The sequence below is a fragment of the Molossus molossus genome, unplaced genomic scaffold (genome assembly GCF_014108415.1).
Source record: "Molossus molossus isolate mMolMol1 unplaced genomic scaffold, mMolMol1.p scaffold_m16_p_18, whole genome shotgun sequence".
Taxonomy (NCBI): Eukaryota; Metazoa; Chordata; class Mammalia; order Chiroptera; family Molossidae; genus Molossus; species Molossus molossus.
Window position 1 is genome coordinate 38,664,590 of NW_023425353.1, and position 16,936 is coordinate 38,681,525.

General features: G+C 38.6%; 1 protein-coding gene across 5 annotated transcripts in view; it reads left to right on the forward strand.

The window, feature by feature from the left end:
• The window catches only part of PIK3R4 (phosphoinositide-3-kinase regulatory subunit 4), an 81,114-nt gene that overhangs the window by 46,827 nt on the left and 17,351 nt on the right, over positions 1-16,936 (forward strand). For 3 of the 5 annotated variants that reach the window (XM_036266377.1, XM_036266378.1, XM_036266379.1), the window contains 4 exons: positions 2,631-2,796; positions 10,337-10,501; positions 14,202-14,413; positions 16,449-16,580. In XM_036266377.1, coding sequence (XP_036122270.1) covers positions 2,631-2,796; positions 10,337-10,501; positions 14,202-14,413; positions 16,449-16,580 — 675 coding nt within the window. Of the gene's footprint in view, positions 1-2,630; positions 2,797-10,336; positions 10,502-11,371; positions 11,502-12,705; positions 12,793-14,201; positions 14,414-16,448; positions 16,581-16,936 lie in introns of those variants that run through there. The other 2 variants (XM_036266380.1, XM_036266381.1) reach the window with 2 other exon arrangements.

Genomic DNA, 16,936 nt, shown 5'->3' on the forward strand with positions numbered 1-16,936 from the left:
TTATGTTGGGTTTCACCTGCGTGCTTTAATGCTATGCCACTTTCTCACTGAATGTCAGGCTTCTTGGAGTGTACTTCAATTTTTAATTTCTGAAGGGTTTAACATCTTAATTTTCTTGTAAAAGAGAAAAAATTATGGATACTATGAAAAGAAAAGAAAATCACCTGTATTCCCACCATTTAACAATTATCAACAGTAAGATTTGGGGGGAAACACTCCTGTATTCTGAGAAGATTTAAAAGAAATTGAGAGATATTTCAGATGAAAATATGGCCCAGTTATGTTCATAGACTTGCCCAGTTTAATGTGGGAGAGCTAGTCTTTGATATTAGATTTGCACATTTTGGAAAACTATTTAAAATGTGTTTATGTATAGATTTTAATAATAAAAATTTGTCTTGAAAACTGAGGAGAAATACATAGTGTACTTATATGTAGAGATTTAAAACTTCTGTGAATTTCCATGGGTTTCTATTGTGAACTTAGGGAAAATGCTGGTAGAGATAAATGATTTAAAGATTTAGAGAATATTGTTAATTGGTAAGTGGCATCTCAAGTAACATAAATTTTCTTATCAAAATAAATATTCTGGAGTATTTAAGTTGTTTTTGTAATATAGTCCAGTATTGTATACCAACCCTGCTTTAAAAAAACATTGACTGCAGACTGTCCACTTTACTTTATGATAGAATCTGTCTTTGTAAGTAGCATATTGTACTTGTGTGGAGCTATACATTTTATACAGTAATCACAGAAAAAGTGTCAAATTTTGTGGTTCAAGAAATGTGCAGTGACTGTTAGGCTCTTACCTTTTTTCCCCACACTTGAGTTGTTGTGTGAAATTGATTTTCCCCAGAGGGAAATGTTCAACCCAGTCTAGGAGATTATCTAGACTTCATGGCAAAGTGTTTTTGATCATTTTAAAATCCAACATATCTTCCTTAAAAATCATATCCAGTTGGGCTTAGTGGTTAGAGCTTCAGCCCTGGTACTAAAGGTCGTGGGTTTGACTCCCAGTCAAAGGCATGTACTTGGGTTGCAGGTTCGATCCCCAGCCCCTGTTGGGGTCCTGCAGAAGGCATCCAATCGATGTGTCTCTCTTACATCGATGTTTCTCTCTCCCCCTCCCTATCTTCTACTCTATCTAAAAAAATCAATTGAAAGATATTCTCGGGTGAGGATTAACAACAACCAAAAAAACCATATCCAGCTGTTTTTCCCACACGGGGTCTGGAGCTCCAAGGAGAAACGTATGTTTGTATCTTAGAGTAAGCTAGATTTGGAAGTAGTGGTTTCATTTTTGTTTCTTGGTAAAAGAAATTTCATCCTAAAATAGCATTATTATCACTTAATTAGGCACAGTGCTAACTCCTAATATAGAAGTATAACTTTCTGTTTTATTTTAAAATTGATTGATATTAGATATGATTAAATGTTGCATATAGTACAGAATTTTATTCATCAGACCTTAGAGACAGTTATGTGCAAGGACATGCCAGATACTGTGAATGATACAGAATGGATAACACATGGTCTCCTGGCCTCAGAGGATTTATAATTTATTAGAAAAAATTAATCATACGCAAAAAATATATAATAAAAGGGTATAGATGGTATAAAGAAAGTACTGGAAAATTCATGGGCCTTCTGAGGCTGTAATTTATAATACCATTTATACTAACATGTTGATACCATAGAATAAATGATTTCAGGCAGAGAGGAAGTCAACATTGGGTGTTTTATAAATTTTCTTTATTGATTTTTAGAGATGAAAGGAGAGAGAGACAGACAGACAGACAGACAGACATTGATGAGTGAGAACATCAGTTGGCCGCCTCCTGCATGTCCCCCACTGGGGATTGGGCCCACAACCTGGGTATGTGCCCTGAGCAGGAATTGAACCAGCGACTTCTTGATGCGTGGGTTGACGCTCAACCACTAAACCATACCAGCCGGGAACATTGGGTGTTACCATGGGCCTAGGACAGGTTAGACTCTTTATACATCTCATTTATCCATGTAGTGACCTTTTGGTTTAAGTAATATTTTCTTCATTTTACATTTAAGGAAATCGAATCTCAGAGAGTTTCAATAAGCACCCTCAGGTCAGACATTAATGGTATGGTGCATCTGGGTTTTTGAGACTTTCGGGCTCAGGCTGCCTTCCCAGCATCCAATTTCTCTAGGTCAGGATAGTCATTACTTCTTGGAACTGAGCAAGTAGTCAGGGTTTTTCTGGGTAGCGCGTGACTATTGTGCCTTCTCAGACACTAGAGAAGGACTCACCCTTTCTCTCTTTTTATGTTCTTTTTTTTTTTTTTTTTTTTTTGGTACATGCCCCTAGCAGGAACTGAACCCGGGACTCTCTGGTCCGCAGGCCAATGCTCCAACCATTGAGTCAAACCAGCCAGGGCTATTTGAGCAACTCTTAATTGCCATCTTGGATATCTTAATAGATAATATTATCTGTCATGGTCCAGTAGACTACTCTGTATTGGCTGTCTATTGGTACTCTTTGTTTAGTTCTTATCATTGTTCTCATGCTGGTTGTTGGTGATTATAGGTGGGGGAGTGAGGGGAAGATTATATTTATAAAGTAGTTTAAGGTGTACTCCTTTGCTTTTCCTTAGGGTGGCGCCCTAAAGGGTTACTAGTTGCTCATCTTCATGAACACAAATCTGCTGTGAATCGAATTAGAGTCTCTGATGAACACTCACTTTTTGCAACATGTTCAAATGATGGTACAGTGAAAATCTGGAACAGTCAAAAGATGGAGGGGAAGACCACTACTACCAGGTAAAATATGCTTAGGAGGAGAGTCAGTTCATTCATTCAATTAACACATATTTATTGATTGTTTATACTGTGTGTGACAAGCATTGTCTCAGGTGCCAGGGATACTGTAATGATAAATGGACAGAAGTACCTTTTTGCCCTGGCCAGTTTTCTCAGTGGTTAGAGCTTCAAACCCGGGGACCGAAAGGTAGCAGGGTCAATTCCGGTCAAGGGCATGTACCTGGGTTGCAGGTTCAGTCCTCGGTCAGGATAATGCGGGAGGCAACCTAACGATGTGTCTCTTTCACATTGATGTTTCTCTCCCTCCCTCCCTCTCTCCCTCCCTTTCACTCTATCTAAAATCAGTGGGAAAAAAAATCCTCAGCCCACCGGTGTGGCTCAGCGGTTGAGTGTCAACTCACGCACCAAGAGGTCACCGGTTTGATTCCTAGTCAGGGTACATGCCCAGGTTGTGGGCTCCATCCCCAGTGGGGGACATGCAGGAGGCGGCCAATAGATGTTCTCTCTCATCTCTTTCTTCCTCTGTCTCTCTCTCTCTCCCTCTCCCTTCCTCTCTCTAAAATCAATAAAGGAAAAAATTTTTTTTATTAAATCCTCGGATGAGGATTAACAAAAATAAACAAAAAGACTTTTCTGTGGGAGATGGTAGACAATAAACAGTATAAGTAAAATATACAATATGTTAGCTGGTAAAAAATGTTATGGAGAAAAATATAGCAGGGAAGAGGGAAAGGGAATGCAGTGAGTAGAATTTTAAATAAATTGGCCAGAGAATACCTCATAGAGAAATGTCATTTGAGGAAAGACCTGACAAAGGCAAGGGAGAGAGGAATGTGGATATCTTGGGAAAAAGCATTCCAGGCAGATGAAACAGGGATTTCAAAGGCCCTGAGGTAGAATGATATTTGGCATGTTTGAGGAACAACAGAAAGGTCTGGATGGCTGGAGCAGAACGAAGGGGAGGGAGGAACAAGAGGGTTGGATTACACAGGGCCCTGTAGGCTGTTGTGAAGGACTTTGACTCTGACCCTGAGGGAAGTAGGGAGCCTTTAGAGCAGTGGCTCTCAACCTTCCTGATGCCACGACCCTTTAATACCGCTCCTCATGTCGTGGTGACCCCCGGCTATAAAATTATTTTTGTTGCTACTTCATAACTGTAATTTTGCTACTATTATGAATGCCATCGGAAATATGTGTTTTCCGATGGTCTTAGGCGGCCCCTGTGAAAGGGTCGTTCAGCCCCCAAAGGGGTCACGACCCCCAGGTTGAGAACCGGTGCTTTAGAGGGTTCTGAGCAGAGGAGAGACTTGATCTGAGTTAGATGGTTGAGAATAGACTGAGGAGGGACAGGCCAGAAGCAGTTAGGGTTTTACAGTAATTCAAGCAAGAGGTGGTGGTATTGGGAAATGATCAGATATTTTGCTGGTTGAGCCAATCTGATTTGCTGAAAGGATTAGATGGAATATGATCAAGAGAAAAGTAAATAAAATGATAGATTGGCTAGCTATGCAAGGAAAACACATACTACCATTGCTGTACCATTAATGGTCAAAAGGGAGATAACATGACTTGAAGTACTGAACACTTTTAACATGCGTGATGTGATTTCGATGTGTGATTATTAGAAGTATTTTATATTTGTACTACTTTATAGTTATGTCCTTACTTGTTATGTAGTCTGTTTGCTGTCCTTCCTCCTTCTGCTGGATCCCCTATTCCCATCAGTTCTGCCACATTCATATTTCATGCTTAGTTTGGTGTGGGTCTGAAAATAAAACTAGTAGAAATTAAAATTAAATCTTATGTACATAAAATGATGTGAGGAATCTCTGGTGCTTGTTATCAGTCCTTTGACCATAGTTAACCATAAATAATCAAACAACAAAATATCTTTGGTAGCTAAAAGCCTACTTACTCCTTACCACTTGGACACAATTTTGTGCTGTTCGTTTATTTTTTTAATCCTTACCAGAGGATATTTTTCCTTTGCTTTCTAAACAGAGTGGAAGATAGAGAGAGAGAAACAAACATTGATGTGAGAGAGACACACTGATCCGTTGTCTTCCACGTGACCCCCACTGGGACCATGAATCAAACCTGCAACCCAGATACGTGCCCTTGACTGGGAATCGAACCTGCGACCCCTCAGTCCACAGACCGATGCTCCAACCACAGAGCAAAACTGGCCAGGGCTTTAAAAGGGCTCTATATTTTTATACTGTGGTTAATTATGGTTTCCATATTCATTCTCTCTTGGCATTGCATTGTTCAGAACATAAATCAGAAACCGATAAAGATTCCTGACTGCGTGTAGCAATTTTTTGTCAACATTGTTTTATGAAATTTTCAAAGTTGAGTCTCACAGTAACATCCTTATACTTACCACACAGATTCTATATTTAGTAGTTTTATTATATTTGCTATGTTATAATTATTATTCTTCCTGTCAGTTCATCTTTTAAATATGTGTTTCAAAGTAAGTTGTAGACATCAGTGAACTTTCCCTAAAAACTGCTTGCATATCTTTAACCGGAGCTCAATATTTATATATAGTTCTTCTTTTTTGGGGGGGGCATAAAATTCATGTTATGAAGTACACAGATCTTAAGTGAACTATTCCACGAGTTTTAACAAATATATCTGCAAATGAAACTGCCCTAAAGGTTCAGAGCATAAGCACCACCCCAGAATATTCCTCTCAGATTCTTTCACATACAATCTCTGCTTACATCTATTTTTTAAAAATTTCCCCCACTGTTATTAGCATTTTTATAAATATTTTAAACATCTCTTTTGATAATTACTTTCCAAATGGTTCTTTTGTTATCATTATCATCATTTGCATTCATTGCCCCTTTGAATAGAAGGATAAGTTTAATTGACATAAGTAAACTTCTCAAGGTCTTGGAATCATCTGTTAACTTTGCAAAACCTCACTTGTTAATTCACAAAAGATTTTTATCACAGAGCCATACCTTCTGTATCCCAGTGTCATATTTTAGGTAGTGGTATCCAAGCGTCACATTTTAGACAGTGCTTTCCCAGAAAACGTGCCAATTTAGTCGACTGTACAGTCTTAGGGAAGTTTGTGTGATACTTAGGAGATTGGATTTCCCCTAGATGCATCTGTGCTCTTGCTTTGCCATTAACACTTGCTCTCTAGTTGTTGGGTGCAATAGGCCTTGCCTTGGAGGTACGTCATTCCAGGTCTGGGGTGGGGAAGCGGGGAAGGGAACAGAATATGTTGCTCTCATCATATGCCTTCATGACCTGATGAGGGGAGAAGCAGGCCATTATTATTGCCATAACCAAGTGGGAAATAGCTGGTGGCTGAGACAGAGCAGTAAAACAGATGTGTTTTCTTAGGAAAAGTTACTGGTACACTCTGACTTCTGAGGCTTTTCCCCTATGTATTATGTTGGCTGACTGACTCCCGAGTTCCCAGTCCCAACTTTCTGATTGAATTATGATTGGTGGTTTAGGCCACCTGGATCTTGGTTCTTCTATTTTCTCCTTTCTATGCTTTTAGTTTGTCCCTTGAGGACTACTTGAAAAAAATTGCTGTTTTTTAAAACTTTCACATAGATTTTTCAGTTCAATCCTTTATAATATTCTAGATTATATTTTCCATAAGTGCTTCTTCTACCTTATTTTGACTCATTTAGGTTCTCAACTTTAGGGAGATTGGTGCTTTTGGTCCTTGTTGAATTTGATGGTAAAACATCTAAGTAGAGTTTTGGCCCAATGAGGAATTGAAACAATTGAGGAGCGTGTAAGAAAGTTATTGGTTTTAAAGTTACATATTTTAGACTCATTGGTAGTGTTTAAAGTCAAAATTTTTAGTTGTATGGCTACTCTTAAGAAAAGGGAATATAAAGGGTTATAAAGACCTGAGACCGCCTGAGACCTGGGTTTAGGAAATTGAATTTTGGGGAGGGGGGGGTCAGAAAAGGAGAAGAAACCATTTAAGTTATATTAGACTGCAACAGAAGATGGAGTTTTAAGAAAAGGACTTATAGGCAGCTCTCAAATGCCATTAAAAAGCCACATAGCGTGAAAACCTAGTAAGGCCATGGGACATTCTCATATAGTGCCTTTGGTGGGATGTAGTTGGTACATTCATCATGTCTGAAGGGCTTTGACATTATATATCATAAGCCTTTGTGATGTCCATATCCTAAGGAAATAACAAAGAACAAACTCAGAGATTTAGTTTTAGGACTGTTTAGATGGTCTTTATTTATAATAGTAGAAGATTAGAGGCAAACTAAAGGTTTAATAGTAGTAGGAGTGAAGTTGGATAAGTAAGTGATGGTGCAAGTATAAAATTGGCGTGGAAATACATTTTTTGATATGAAATATAAAAAGTAGGTTTAGGAAGAACAAGTAAGGTTTCTGTTTTTTAATGACAATAAAGACTTCCAAAAATCTTGACAGAAACTATGAGTACACTGGAAAAAAAACTATCAAAATCAACTTTTTCATAACTCTGTAAATTAACTAAAGTCCTGTATCAATCCAAAGAGTGTTATTCAAGAAAAGCAGCTAATTCTCAGAACAGTGAGCCATGTGGTACCACAACTACAGTAGCCATGGAAACAAACAGCTTAGTCGCCACTCAAGTGGTAATAAATCCTTAGAACTCTCCTAGCGCCCCATTTCCAGAGAATTGTCACAGTTTCACCTTTCTGCCAGCCAACTGAAAGGCTTCGTTCTCAGCATCTGTCTCTATTTGATCTGACCTGGACCTTGTTCTTTTTAAAAAATTTATTTATTTGTTACGGATGTTTCTCCTTTTTTACCCCATTGGCACCCCCCTCCCCACCCCACCCCCGCCCCATCCCCGGCTTTGTTGTCCATGTCTACATGCATATAAGTTCTGTGGTTTATCTCTTCCCACCCCCCGCCCCCTCTTCTGAGGGATGTCAGTCTGTGCCCTACTTCCATGTTTCTGGGTCTACCGTATTCCTCAGACTGTTATGTTCATTATATTCCGTATATAAGTGAGATCATGTGGTATTTGTCTTTTTCTGCTTGGCTTATTTCACTTAGGATAATACTTTCCAGGTCCCTCCATGTCGTCTCAAAGGATAAGAGATTTTTCTTTCTTACAGCTGCATAGTACTCCATTGTGTATATGTACCACTGCTTTTTTATCCATTCGTCTACTGATGGACACTTGGGCTGTTTCCAGATCTTAGCTATTGTAAATAGTGCTGCTATGAACATGGGGTGTACCTTGTTCTTTTTGAAAAACTCCATCTATAAGACATTTGTTGAAATTATCAGTGGTATTTGTTTAACATTGCACCCACTTGAGGTGGCATTACCAGTTGTAGCTAACAAGACGCTAACAAAAAACTTGAAAGAAAGAACTAGGCAATGTCCCTAGGGGCCTTTGAAAAGTTTGGATGGCTATAAGGCCACGTGCACATGTAGAGTTGTGCACATGTCCAAGAAAGACCCGAGAAGACCTTGAGTTCTCACCTCTGGTTGATCTTGAGACTTTGTGCAAGCAGGAAATGAGGGATACGGCAGAGTTGTAAACTGCTTTGTTGAGGTTGTGCCACAACACAGACACAGAGCGCCTCAACAAAGGAACACTTAGTTTGTTTCCAGTCATTAGCTGACAACTAAACTATCTGAACAAAGACTTCAGAGGCCACGCATTTTAAAAAGAATACAGACTTTATAGACTTTCCTTTATAGACAGGAAAGTCACTAAATAAATAGCAACAACATCAGAATTTTATTTCCAAAGTTGATACATATTCATTAGAACATCCAGTTTTGAACACAAAATTACAAGCAAGGCAAAGAAACAGAAAAGTATGGCCTATACACAGGGAAAGAAAGCAGTCTGGAAACTGTGCCTCACTAATCCCAGACATTGGACTTACTAACATAAGAAATTTAAATTAGCTATTAAAATATGTTCACAGAATTAAAAAACACCCGTCTAAAGAATTAAAAGGCAAGTATGAGAAAAATGTCTCACTATATAGCCAGTATCCACAAGAAGATAGAAATGATAAATAGAAATTCTGGAGTATAACTGAAATGAAAAAATCATTTAAGAGGCTTCATAACAGATTTCAACTGGCAAGCAGAAAAACAGGGACTTTGAAGATAGATTAGTTGACATTATCTAGTCAGAGGTACAAAAACTAAAAAAGAATAAAGAAAAATGAACAGAGCCTCAAAAACTTGTGGAACACTATCAGATGTACCAACATACACATAATAGAGTCCCAGAAGGCAAAGAGAGAGAAAAAGGAACAGAAAGAATATTTGAAGAAATATGGCTGAAAACTCCCCAGATTTGATGAAATATATTAATCTGCATATCTAAGAAGCTCAATGATTTCCAAGTAGAATGGGAATCAGTGAGAGACCAGACACATGATGAGCAAACCACTGAAAGACAAAGACTCCTGAAGGCAGTAAGAGAAAGCAGCTCAGCATGTACAAGAGATCTTCAGTACGGTGAACAGCTAACATTTCACCAAAAATGATGGGAACTGGAAATCAGTGGGATTACATATTCACAGTATTGAAAGAAAAAGACTGTCAACCAATAATTGTGTATTCAGGGGAAAAAAAAGAAAATGAAATTCCAAGGTAAATAAAAACAGGGAATTTATTGGTGGTAGATTTATAATTGTTTTTACTTTTCTATATTTTCTGTATTTCAGTAACGTTTATACATTTAATATGTATTAACTTGTATAGTAAAATGAAATAAATTATAAAACACAAAGATTAATACATTTGATGATTAATGGCTTGTGACCTTTTAGAGTATGGCTCCTTAGAAGGGTGAGTATGCGACCCATGTGTGGGATAATGAAGGAGGAATTGGTAATAATGGGAAGCACCCTGTGTAGACCAGATATTCAAGAACTTTGGCAATGTATATAAGGAAGGAGAACAGACAGCTTGAGAGGTCAGCATGTATGTGTGGGAGAGACTGAATATTAATAATATTTTGCATTTGTAAATGTTTTTTAGTTTATTTGAGTGTCACTATATCTCAGGTAGTTGGGCAGTCCTTATTTTGTAGCTGAGTAAACTGAGACATAAAGTAGGTTAAGTGGCTTGACCAAGATCATATGGGTAGTCAATAGTGGAACTCAACTCTTTGCTTCCAAGCTATTGGTTTTCCTGCTGTGCCAGGCTGCATCTTAGGGATTATAGAGTAACTAGAGAGTGTAGGAGGAAGGATTAAGGTATTGCATGAATGGAGGGAGAACTGGATCAGGACCACAAGTATGGGATTTCCAGCTAGGAAGAAGGATGGGTAGTCTTTCTGGGATAGGAGAGAAGTGTGTGAGGAGGGCCATTTGAAAATATCAAAAGAAAAGGCGATTTTGTACCAGTGCTTTTGAGCAGTTTTGTTTTTATTATGAGATCAAGGTATAATGGACCTTAAAGTAGCATTGTTTTTTTTGTTAATGTCATGTGACTATTTATTTAATATTAGCAATAATAATGATCTTGTGGCCTTTCAGAAACACAATCTGATTTTTCTTTTGTGCAGATCTATTCTTACATATAGCCGAATTGGAGGCCGTGTCAAGACTCTCACATTCTGCCAGGGTTCACACTATTTGGCCATTGCGTCTGATAATGGTGCTGTTCAGCTTCTTGGAATCGAGGCTTCTAAGCTGCCCAAGTCTCCAAAAATTCATCCTCTACAAAGCAGGTATCCATCTTGTGTGTTTTTAAACTGCATTGAGTGGCCCAGGGTAATTTAGCCCTCCCTCTCCAATTTAGTTTGTATCAACTGAGGGCTTATTACATTGCACTTCTTTTTTTAAGCACATGAAATAAAGCTGTGTTTCCAACTCAGATCTGTCACATGTGGTTGGTTTTAAAAAACTGTGTTTGCATGTTTATTTTCTGCTAGTTTGTCCAAAGATCAGAAAGGCAATTTTGAACTTGGGCCTCATCCCATTCTGGAATGTACCCGAATAATCTAATTAGCAGTTACATCTTTTGTATCAATTACTAAAAGCAGAACTCTGGCTAGCTGATTTTGAGAATATGAATGTTCTTCATTAAAGAAAACTCAAATGGTGTCAGCAGTTTGTCACTTGGCATTGAAACCTCTGAAGTTGATGGGAACATGGAGTGTAGCTTTTCTTCAGATGATTAGCTTATCGTTTTAAAGCAAAATACTGGCTGTTTTTTTTTTTTTTTTATGAATTTTTATTTATTTTTTTGTTACAGATATTTTACCTTTTTACCCCATTGGCACCCCCCACCCTACCCCCCCTCCACCCTGTCCCTGGCTTAGTTGTCCATGTCCATTGGTCATGCTGGCTGGTTTTATTTAAGAATTTCTTTCAGTACTTATAAATCATGGTTGCCTACATATTAAGCACTTGCAAGGTAAGATATTTAAAGATAAAGCAGAACAATTTTTCAGCTGTCCAGTATGCTACCCAGTGAGGATTCCAAAGACAAAAATAAAATAATGTCATGCTCTGTAAGAACTACACACAGTCTTGTGGGAGAAACAAACCAGTGAACAGATGATTTCAATTCAGTGTCATAATGTGCCATATTATAGGAACAGCCTGTAGGAATAGGGAAGAAGGCCTGGAAGATGTGAGACCAGATGTAAGCTAGCCAGCCAATGGAGGGCAAGGCAGGCAGAGGTGGTGGACCCTATGGGAAGAAAGCAGAATGAGCAGATGCTTACAGTTAAGTGCATTGTAAGTCATGGCCATTGGGGTAGCTAAGACAGAAAAGATGTTTGTTAGGTCTCCTAAGTTTTTATTATTTGTTTGTATTGTTACAGTGTTTATTTGTTTTGCCTTTGCAACTAAAAATGTGTTATTTCGGACACTTTTACTAAACAGATTTGGGCAGTTTTTATCTAGAGTGTATTATATATGTATTATATATGTCCTTTAACTAAAAAAACCATAGTCTGCCAGTTTTTTTAAAATTGTATTAGCAGAGGATGACTGTATAGCAGTATGCTATTGAGTTCCATATAAAGTAACAAAGAGCACCCTGTCCTGTTTGTCTCAGTGGTTGGAACGTCAGCCTGCAGTCCAGAGAGACCCAGGTTCGGTTCCCACTAAGGGCACAGGTTGTGGTTTGTCCCCAGCCCTGGTTGGGTTGTGCAGGTGGCAACCACTCGATGTGTCCCTTTCATGTCGATTTTTTTTTCTCTCTCTCTCTCTTCCTCCCACTCTGTCTGAACAAAAAAATGGAGAAATGCCCTCGGGCGAGGATTAGAAAAAAAAAAGTAACAGAGCTATTGGCAGAATGTGTTGTGTGATGACTGCTGGCAGGACACACACACTGACATGCTCGTTCTGTGCATGGACCCCTCTCAGCTCACAGTGCTTCCCTCGATGGATGTTACTGTCTTTTCCCTGAGCAAACACTGACTACCTAGACTTGGGGGATTGTGCCAGGATATTTAGATTTCACCGTGCCTGACAGCAGTGTGTTCCAGAGAAACCTTTCCATGAATCCTTTTTTGTTGTCTATTTGTTTGCTTCATTCAATCAGATCAATCGTTATCATGGCTCTTCTTTTTTTAATTTGTTATTAATTTACTTTTGTTACAGATATTTCTCCTTTTCCCCCCCTAGACACTCTCCTCCCCGTCAATTATAATTCGTGACATGTTTTCACATTTTATTTGGTATTTTGACTTTCATCATTTCTTTAGAGGGAATATAGTTTGTAATAGAATATTTGTGAATATAATTATTTATCTAAGACAAGGGTCTGCAAACTGTACCCTGCAATATGGCCTGTGAACTAAGAATTATTTCTGCATTTTCAAAAGGTTGTAAAAAATAAAATAAAATAAAATAAAGAACTTGCACTAGATACATAAGTGACTTGTAAAGCCTAAAATATTTGCTGTCTGGTTCCTTACAGAAAATGTTTGCTGACTCTTGCTCTAAGAGATAAAACTAAATTAGTGTGTGCAAAAGCATGATATGTACTGATAAAGGATGCTGGCTAGTAAGTTTGATATTCTTTTTACTTTAAAAATGCCTAAGCTTAAAAAACAATTACACCCATACAATGGACTAGTACAGAACAAGGAATAAAAAGGGGCCTCAGTAATATTTTATTACTTTTATTTTATTATCAGCAATAAAAAGAAGTAAACTATTGACTAATGCAACAACACTGATGAATCTTAAAATCCTTTTTTCTAATGAAAGAAGTCAGTCCTAAAAGGCTATCTATTGTTTGTTTCCAATTATATGTCATTCTGGAAAACATCAAATTATAAGGAAGAAAACAGATCAGTGAGTTGCCACAGGTTAGGGAAGGTTGATTACAAAGGATCTGCACAGTATAATTTTGGGGGTGCAAAATTGTTTTCTATGGTTTTGTGGTAGAAGTAGCTATTTGTTTGCTATTAAAAAATTTTTTTGCATATATATTTGCACAGGATGGCTACACATAGAACTATATACCACAGAAAGTGAATTTTACTATATCTAAATTAAAAAAATAAATCACAATAGTATTGGGTAATAACTCAAAGAATATAAATATCCATGAGTCCATACTGACATAAATAAGTAAATGAACAAATAAATTAATGTAGAAGTGACAACTCTTCTTTATATAAGAATTTTAATCTATGAGTGTAGAAGGAATGAGGAAAATAGAAAGTCACCATTAGGACACCACAGGCATTTTTCTAAAATAATGAATAGTTATACATGGAAAAATAGCAGGTTATAGTGGAGAATCCTGGCAGATACCACCTTGACCAAATGATCAAGGTTAACATCACCAATATGCGTACTAATATCAGGTGCTCCCTCACATATGCACCGAGAAGGGCATGTGACTTCTGTGGCCTCCTTCCCAATATGGCATAAACTCAGTCTTTGTGAGAACACATGAGCAAACCCACACTGAGGGACATCCTATAAAAGAACCCACTAGTAGTCTTCCAAAGGGTCGTGAAAGAAAATGGAAGACTGAGGCACTGGCAAATTGGAGGAAACTTAGAAGACATGTGCTATTTTGATCTTGATCCTGGAACAGTTAAAGGACACTAGTGGAAAAATGATGAAATCTTAGTATGTTCTGTACTTTACTAGTATTGTACTAACGTTAATTTCTTTGTTTTGATAAAAGTTCTATGGTTTTGCGTTAAAAGTTCTATGGTTTTGTGTAAGGTATTAACATGGGGAAGCTGGATGAAGGATATACAGGAATTCTGTGTACTGTTTTTGTATTCTCTAAGTCTAAAATACTTTTCTTAAAATGTTTCAACTATCATTGTCTTGATCGGTCACAGAGTTTTTATTTCTTGACCATGATTAGAATATAAATTCATCTTAATTGAGACTGGTACTAGGTTTTCAGTGACTGGAAAAACCTTTGCCTTTTGTTTATTTCTTTAGAATTCTAGACCAGAAGGAGGACGGCTGTGTGGTGGATATGCATCACTTCAACTCTGGGGCACAGTCCGTTCTGGCCTATGCCACTGTGAACGGCTCTCTGGTTGGCTGGGACCTCAGGTCTTCAAGCAACGCGTGGACATTAAAGCACGATTTGAAGTCGGGCCTCATAACGTCCTTTGCTGTGGACATCCACCAGTGCTGGCTCTGCATGGGTAAGCTTCCTCTCCAGGCATCGGGCTGAGGTTTGAATGCCACTGATGTCTGGAGAATTGCTTTCTTGTGAAAGCTCTTTTTCTTTTTCTTTCCATCTTTGTTTCCATGATTGTTATGTTATAATCACTTGCAGTTTAATTTTTAGTCATTAAAAAAACAGATTTGAAAGAGTGAAATTAGTATCCCAGTGCATAAGACAATTTCCCTTTTCTCTTTGTTCTTAAATGAGCCACTTTATAAGCATTATAGTGATCAGATTGGCTGGCATTCTCTTAGTCTGCCAGGGAAGCAGCAGGCATGGTTAGTGAATGAGAGCATTTCAGCTTAGGCAGACTTATTTTAAATCCCAACAACCTCAGGCAGATTACTTAACTCCTCCGAGCCTCTTCTTCAAAAGGGGCTAATCCTTCCAAGGGTTGCTTTGAGGATTTAATATGATGAAAGCATCTACTACTGTGCCTGGTACAGGGAAGAGCTAAACTGATTTCTTGCCTTATTATTCCTTCCCATCTCCTTTTTCTCAAAGGCTGGAGATGTACCATGTGACCTTGTTTGCTGCTTTCCTCTGTTTTAGTTTTATTATTTTCCCCCCATAGGGCTTTGAATGTGCCTGCCCCTTGAGAAGTCCCACATCTCTTTTTTTCTTCTTTTTATTGATTTAAAGAGAGGGGAAGGGATAAGGAGAGAGAGAAAGAAAGATTGATAAGAGAGAACATTGATGGGCTGCCTCCTGCATGCCTGTGGGGCAGTCCCACATCTTTTTTATTTCCACTTGGCACTCTTTTTCAGAAGAATTATAATCTGCTGTGCTTGAATTTTGGTGTTTAGACTCTAACTTGCATTTATGAGTGAGAAACGTCTGCCCTTTCCACATGGAATGCATCATTTTTACCTGGTGTGAGTAGCCTGCGCAGGTACAGGAAAATGTATTGCCAGGCCTAGGCGAGGGGGTATTAAACACTTACCATATTAGCACATGGCGGTGGCTCTCAGGCAGCCAACACTACCTGTGGCTTTCTGAGCCATTGTCCTGGAGTGGGCCAGGGTGACAGACAGAGGGACCCTGCTGTCCCTTTTGTTTTTTTCCAGCCCCCCCTACGCCCCCTTTTGTCCATTGGAATTAGAGACCTATCCAAGAATATGCTCTGTGCCTATCATGACTGGCTGCTGAGTATCAGGGTAGACATTATTCTTTTGGGATGGGGGCCATTCTGTCTGTGGGATTTGAGTTGTCATGGGCAGATGTGCAGGGACTCAGTGTAGTTTCTGCTGTGATTAGACACCCGTACCTGTCTCCAGAATGTTTTGTAGAAAACGGCACATGGAAATGATTGAAATCTGAGGATAGCTACAAAGCTGCTTGCCACTCTGGGATTGGTAAAATGGTCATTGAATGCCAGTAAAACATCTCTAGTTATTTAGGGCTTCTGAACATTTTGAGTGTCAAATTCAATTGGTAGCTTCTTTAGATTTTGTTTTGTTTTTGTGGGTTCCTTTGGCAATTAATGACAGTGTCAGTAATTAATGAGCTATTCTTTTTTTTTTTTTTTTTAATCCTCACTCGTTTTTTTGTTCAGATAGAGTGGGAGGGAGAGAGAGAGAGAGAAACATCGACGTGAAAGGGACACATCGAGCGGTTGCCACCCGCACGACCCAACCAGGGCCGGGAACAAACTGCAACCAAGGTATGTGCCCTTAGCGGGAACCGAACCTGGGTCTCTCTGGACCACAGGCTGACATTCTAACCGCTGAGCCAAACCGGCCAGGGTGAACTATTCATTTTTAATTTACATTTGTCAGACACTTCTGTAGTAGTATTGTGATAGCACTTTTATCTTCGTTACTTAATCACTAAAGGTGCTGTTTGAAACTGAGAGACAGCTTCATGAGAACAAAGTCTTTTCCTAAGTGACTAAGTCTGTTTTAAAATATATTCATACAAAGCTAATACTGTTTACCATTTGTATAAATGTAGCCTGAGTACGCTTTAATCATTAGATGGTAATCTTTTCAGCTTTTGTTTTTTTCTTCAAGGTACAAGCAGTGGTACCATGGCTTGTTGGGATATGAGGTTCCAGTTGCCAATTTCCAGTCACTGTCATCCGTCCAGGGCTCGGATCAGACGCCTCTCAATGCACCCTCTGTACCAGTCCTGGGTGATTGCAGGTAAATTAGAGGGCTGGCTTTCAGGTGTTGGGTTTTCTTAGTGCTGCCAAGAATGTTCTTATTAGAGTTCTTACTTTACATATGAGCAGAATGCTTGATTTTGTTCTGTTTTGATTATGGAAGTTTTCACTACTGATATCTCACTATGATCTCATCTGTCGCCATATCACCTTCCATTCCTGTCAGCCGCTGTTTCCCCTTTCTTTGTTTTCTTTCTTTCATGTCCCATAGTTTTGTTAAGGCTGCCACCCTCTTCCTAGAAACCTTGGCTTATCCTTGTCAGTTGCCATTTCTTACTGATCTGTTTCTACTGTGTTTCTTACATGCTTCCTTCCCTCCCCTCACTGGGCAAGACT